Below are 5,667 nucleotides of genomic sequence, written 5' to 3'. Positions count from 1 at the left end.
GTGTATCAACTGCGTACCTGGCATTTAGCTCACAGCAGGTACTGAGGATTTGCAGCTTGTACACGTGTGAGAGGGAGGCGATGTGCATGGAGTCTATGGCACTACCCCATTTTCTGAGTGGAACTTGAGTGTTCACAGATACCTAGGGTCCCGAGGCCAAATTCTTCAAGATACAGAGATGACTGCACTTGCCTACTACGTGTGTTGTGACGGCTGAAATACAGAACCCTTAGGAAAACATCTACCTCTTAACCTTAAATAGTAATGCATAATACTGATGAGCATGAATACCATGTCTTCTCATTATATTTATTTGCTAGAGGTGCAGAGATGGAGCTCTGGCCCCTGGTTCACTCCCCAAAATGCCCAGAACATCTGTGACTGACCAGGACATAGCCAGGGCTAGGGATTCAATCTTTGTTTCCTACATAGCAGGAACCAACTTCTTGATGATGCTCTCAGACCTCTGGGACTGGGGGAATCACCTGGAAGCAACTCTTACAGGAAAAATCGGACACCTTTGTGGAAGTCAAGTAGCTTACGTTGCAATTGCTGTTCTGCCTCTTAACTTCCCCATGCCGCGTTTCCCCCATAATAATAGTGTTAAACCTACTTGTTGAATTTGTAAGAATTGAAGATGGTAATTATGAAGTGACTGGATTAGTGCCTGGACCATCGTAAGAAACACTTATCATAAAGGTTAGCTCTTGAACTGTTATAGTCACTTGGTAGGGGACTGAATTTCCAGCTGTGTTTCTGGTCCCTGTAGCTCCAGAATTTCTGCTGCTTCTGGGCCACCTGACCATCCCGAGCCATAGTTTCCTAAGGAAAGGAGGAGAACAGGTCCCCACATGAGCCTAAGGCTCCCTTCTGTCTAGGGAATCTTGAGTCATTGGTGATTCAGAGTCCAGGTGACTGCAGGGTGTGGCTATGGGCTGAGACAGAATGTCAGAATGGAGGAGAGGAGCCCGGCCCCAGGAGACACACTCACTGGCAGGACCTTGGACGAAGCTGTGGTGCCAGTACTGTAAGCCTTTGCCTCTAGGACCTTCAGGTAAGGCTGCGGGTGCACTAGCTTAAGTCTTTGCCTGCGGCACCGGCGTGCCATAACGGCACCGGTCCACGTCTTGGCTGCTCCACTTTCAATCCAGCTCCTTGCAAATGTGTCTGGGGAAGCAGCAGGTGATGGTTCAAGTGCTTGGGCCCCTGTACCCACGTGGGAGACCCGGAAGAAGCCCCAGGCTGCTGGCTTCCGATTAACCAGGTCATTTAAAGAGCGAACCAATGTATAGAATATGTCTCTCTGTCTCCTGTTTCTGTAACTCTGCAGAAAAGAAATCGAAGACGAACCATAGGAGAACCCTGGTGCGGCTTTGCACCTGACAGCTGGTGCAGGTGTCTGCGTGCGCAGGTCTGGGCAGAGGCGCCTGGGACCTCGGGAGGGCTCCCATCAGCCACACCAGGTCCAGCCCGGGAGCACCAGCGCTGCGGCCGCTGCGGTTTCCTGCGGCTGTGGCCTCCAAGCGGTGCCCCTGGTTAACCGCGCAAGGGGCGAGATTCGGGGCGGTCCCGGGCGCGCCCTGCGCTCCGCCTCCACCTACTTGACAGGACTCTGGGCGGCCGCGGGGATCAGCTGTTGCTGTCGCTGACAAGAGGAAGAGGAAGGGGCGGAGCTGCTTTGCGGCTGGCTGCTGAGCAATCAGCCGACTTAGAAGGGTGATCGGGTGTCCCCAGCGCCTCCGGGGGCCCTGAGGGCCGCCCAGGGTCAGACAGGCGACCTAGACCTGTCTAGGAACCCTGGCGATGCCCTGCCACGGAGTGTCACCTGGCCAAAGCCCCTGCAGATCCGGCCGAGAGCCAGCGCCGCCGGTCAGGTCTTGGGAGGCCTCCCACCGCCACCGGGGACTGCTTTGGATGGGCCTGGGCCTGACTTTGGCTCTCGCTCTACCCGACTCCCTCTTTGTCGGGACGCCGGCCCAGGCTCACCCTCTTCCTGCCCAAAGCCACCCTGCGCAGTTCAAACGCGTAGTGCCCCGGCTCCGGAATGCTCTGGGGTGGTGGAACCTCACCTGCCCTGTCTGCAAAGGCCTGTTCACTGCCCTCAACTTCGGGCTGAAGGTGAGTGCTTTCTGGGGCTGAAGTGGAGGCAAAGTTGGAGGGGTGGGGTAAAAGCAGGTGCCCCCGGGGTCCAAACACGTCCCTGATGGAGCAAGTGGCACCTACAAGCCTTTGCTGAGTTTGTTCCCCTTGGGGACACCTGCCTACCTGCCACCACCATTTCGCGGTTACCCTTGAGAAGTAAGCCAGCTGGCCAAGTGGAGGCCTGCCTGAAAAAGATGCCAAGGAGGGAAGCTGTGGCTGGCACTGCCTGAATCCCCCCCACCGGGGGGAAGGCACTGATTGGTCCAGCCCCTCTTAGGACACTGAGTTTCAGGGAGTGTTGGCCTGGCCCCTGCTGTGTTTGTAGCTCCTCACCCCTCCTGCCTCCCTCCACAGAAGGAGCCCAATGTGGCCCGGGTGGGCGCTGTGGCCATTAAGCTGTGTAACATGTTGAAGATAGCACCACCCACTGTGTGCCAGTCGGCAGTCCACCTCTTCGAGGATGACATGGTGGAGGTGTGGACACGCTCGGTGCTGAGCCCCTCCGAAGCCTGTGGCTTGCTCCTGGGCCCCACCTGCGGCCACTGGGACATATTCTCCTCCTGGAACATCTCTTTGCCGGCAGTGCCCAAGCCACCCCCAAAGCCGCCCAACCCTCCCAGCCCAGGGGCCCCGGTCAGCCGTGTCCTCTTCCTCACTGACCTGCACTGGGATCATGACTATCTGGAGGGCACAGACCCCAACTGTGAGAACCCATTGTGCTGCCGTAGGGGCTCCGGCCCACCCCCTGCCTCTCAGCCAGGGGCCGGGTACTGGGGTGAATACAGCAAGTGTGACCTGCCCCTGCGGACCCTGGAGAGCCTGCTGAGCAGCGTGGGCCCGGCTGGCCCTTTTGAGATGGCATACTGGACAGGTGACATCCCCGCCCATGACGTCTGGCAGCAGTCACGTCAGGACCAGCTGCGGGCCCTGAACACCGTCACGGCCCTTGTCAAGAAGTTCCTGGGACCTGTGCCCGTATACCCTGCTGTAGGCAACCACGAGAGCACACCTGTCAATGGCTTCCCACCCCCCTTCATAGAGGGCAACCACTCCTCCCGTTGGCTCTACGAGGCGATGGCCAAGGCGTGGGAACCCTGGCTGCCTGCTGAAGCCCTCAGCACCCTCAGGTACGTAAGGTCCATGAAAACCCTGGAAAGCAGAAGAAGGGTGGATGGAAGGGGACTGGGGAGTTGGAGAAACCGAGCCGTTATCTCTGGCTTAAGGTCTCAGCTCTGTCCCTCCCTAATGTGATGCCCCCATCCCTTTCTACCCTGTTCTCCAGCTTCCCTCCTTCCAAGGACTCATAGCTCTGCATTTCCCAGCCAGAGTCTCGACTCACATTGACTCTGCAACTATCCTCTCCCCCACGTTTTCCCACCCTGCTCAAGTCCCGATCGTCTGCTTCTAGATCACTCTGCTTCCTGCTCCAGCTCGTTCTTACCTCTCCCAGCTCCTAGAACCCTCAGCTCTGAGCTGTTTCCTCCTGCCCACCAGCCCTGTCACCAGTGTTGTTGGATCTTCTGTTAGTGTGTGAGCTCTTCAGGGTAGGGACGAGGTCATGTGTGCCCCCCGCCTTGCCCTCCACCCAAACTAGCACAGAACTGGGCACCCAGGACCAGATTTATGAAGAAATGTTCACATCCCTCATGTTCCCTTTGTTGCAGAATTGGGGGGTTCTATGCCCTTTCCCCACGCCCCGGTCTCCGCCTCATCTCTCTCAATATGAATTTTTGTTCCCGTGAGAACTTCTGGCTCTTGATCAACTCCACAGATCCCGCTGGACAGCTCCAGTGGCTCGTGGGGGAGCTTCAGGCTGCTGAGGATCGAGGAGACAAAGTGAGGGGATAGTAGTGGGATGTGATGGAGTGGGTGCTGCTCAGGGTGGGGGAGAAGCCGACTTCTGCGGAGCTGGAGCACTGGGAGCAGGGAGCCCTGCTTTCCCAGTGAGCCCAACAAAAGCATAACCTGGGGGTCCAGTCTGTGGTCATCTTTGCAAATGCTTTTCCCTGATACATAGCCTTAACTCTCCCCTCACCCAGGTGCACATCATTGGCCATATTCCCCCAGGGCACTGTCTGAAAAGCTGGAGCTGGAATTATTACAGAATTGTAGCCAGGTAGGAGGCAGTAGAGGTGAGAGCGGGAATGGAGGGGTGAGGGGACGGAAAGTCAAAGATGGAGACTTCCCTGGCCACCTTGCCGTCCCTGCCGCCCCCACTAGGCTACTTATTCCAACAGACTGGAGAAAGAGTGTTGGGTCTCCCCAAAATCTTCCTCCTCCCCAGACACAGCTGACTGTAACTGCTGTTTTCTGGCCAGGTACGAGAACACGATAGCTGGTCAGTTCTTTGGCCACACTCATGTGGATGAGTTTGAGGTCTTCTATGATGAAGAGACCCTTAGCCGGCCGCTCTCCGTGGCCTTCCTAGCACCCAGTGCCACCACCTACATCGGCCTTAATCCTGGTGAGTGAGGGGAGGGGTGAGGGTGCCTCCCGCATCCTGGAGTAGATGGGATAAGCATTCTGAGCCTGTGAGAGATAAAGGCAACAAAAGGTGGGCAGGAGGCGTGGCCCTATCTGGAAATGCCTTTTATCTCCTTTCCTTATAGGTTACCGAGTCTACCAAATAGATGGCAACTACTCAGGGAGCTCTCATGTAGTCCTGGACCATGAGACCTACATCCTGAACCTGACCCAGGCAAACGAACCAGGAGCCAAGCCACACTGGAAACGCCTCTATAGTGCACGAGAAACCTATGGGCTGCCCAATGCGCTGCCTGCTGCCTGGCACGACCTGGTATACCGCATGCGGGGTGACACACGACTCTTCCAGACCTTCTGGTTTCTCTACCATAAGGGCCACCCACCCTCAGAGCCCTGTGGCGCACCCTGCCGCCTTGCCACTCTGTGCGCACAGCTCTCCGCCCGCTCTGACAGCCCAGCTCTATGCCGCCACCTGGTGCCCGATGGGCATAACCCAGATGTCCAGAGCCTGTGGTCAAGGCCTCTGTTCTGCTAAGAGTCCCAGAGCGCAAAGCCGGGAAGCTCACATCTTCAGAAAGAAGCGAAAACTCAGTGTGGATGAGATTCAACCCTTCAAGGACATGCCATGGAGACCCATCCAGGGCCTCAAGCACATCAGGATAACAGGCCCCTTTCTGCTGGGGCTGGTTTAGCTGGATGCAGGAAGAGTTTGCTCTGCCCTTGCTTGCCATCCAGTTGCCCTGGGGCTGCCAAGGTTCATGGCCGTGGAGCTCAGGCCTAAGCTGACAATGCCCTGGGCATCCCAGACTGGAGGTCTCACCCCAGGCCCGTTTGCTGTCCAGCGTGGAACTCTGCACTGCTGCCTGTTACTTGATGTTGCGGGGCTGTTAAAATAAAGAGACTGGGACTCCAGATCCCTGTGTGACTGCCTCGGTTTATTCTGCCCCAAGAGGCCAGGGCCAGGAGACGCTGGGAGCAAGAGCATGGCTGAGAGTCAGCAGTGGGGTGATGGTGAGGTGCGGGTTGGGGAAGACACACACA

The 5,667-nt window shown here is 57.0% G+C and overlaps 1 protein-coding gene across 3 annotated transcripts; it reads left to right on the top strand.

Annotated features, from left to right (window-relative positions):
- The first annotated feature begins 1,707 nt into the window (after positions 1–1,707).
- SMPD1 (sphingomyelin phosphodiesterase 1) lies at positions 1,708–5,538 on the top strand. Of its 3 annotated transcripts, none has more exons than XM_040964078.1 (6): positions 1,708–2,118; positions 2,500–3,269; positions 3,807–3,978; positions 4,182–4,258; positions 4,461–4,606; positions 4,752–5,538. In XM_040964078.1, exons 1-6 carry the CDS (start codon positions 1,804–1,806, stop codon positions 5,159–5,161), a joined length of 1,890 nt encoding a protein of 629 aa, XP_040820012.1. In that variant the 5' UTR covers positions 1,708–1,803; the 3' UTR covers positions 5,162–5,538. The 3 variants fall into 3 exon arrangements, with proteins under 3 accessions (XP_040820012.1, XP_040820011.1, XP_040820013.1); XM_040964077.1 differs by having other exon boundaries at positions 2,497–3,269; XM_040964079.1 differs by lacking the exon at positions 3,807–3,978 and having other exon boundaries at positions 2,497–3,309.
- The last annotated feature ends 129 nt before the right edge of the window (positions 5,539–5,667 follow it).

This window comes from Ochotona curzoniae, unplaced genomic scaffold, assembly GCF_017591425.1.
Source record: "Ochotona curzoniae isolate NIBS_2020 unplaced genomic scaffold, NIBS_Ocur_1.0 scaffold_3223, whole genome shotgun sequence".
In the NCBI taxonomy this organism is placed as follows: Eukaryota; Metazoa; Chordata; class Mammalia; order Lagomorpha; family Ochotonidae; genus Ochotona; species Ochotona curzoniae.
Note: the sequence above shows the minus strand (reverse complement) of the source record. Positions and strands in the feature narration are given on the sequence as shown.

Bases quoted from the DNA above. Each gene is read 5' to 3' on its own strand.
- SMPD1 (XM_040964077.1), top strand. From the start codon at position 1,804: ATGCCCTGCCACGGAGTGTCACCTGGCCAAAGCCCCTGCAGATCCGGC. The intron at 2,119-2,496 runs GTGAGTGCTTTC...CTCCCTCCACAG, and splicing joins CCCTCAACTTCGGGCTGAAG to AAGGAGCCCAATGTGGCCCG. The intron at 3,979-4,181 runs GTGAGGGGATAG...CCCCTCACCCAG, and splicing joins CTGAGGATCGAGGAGACAAA to GTGCACATCATTGGCCATAT.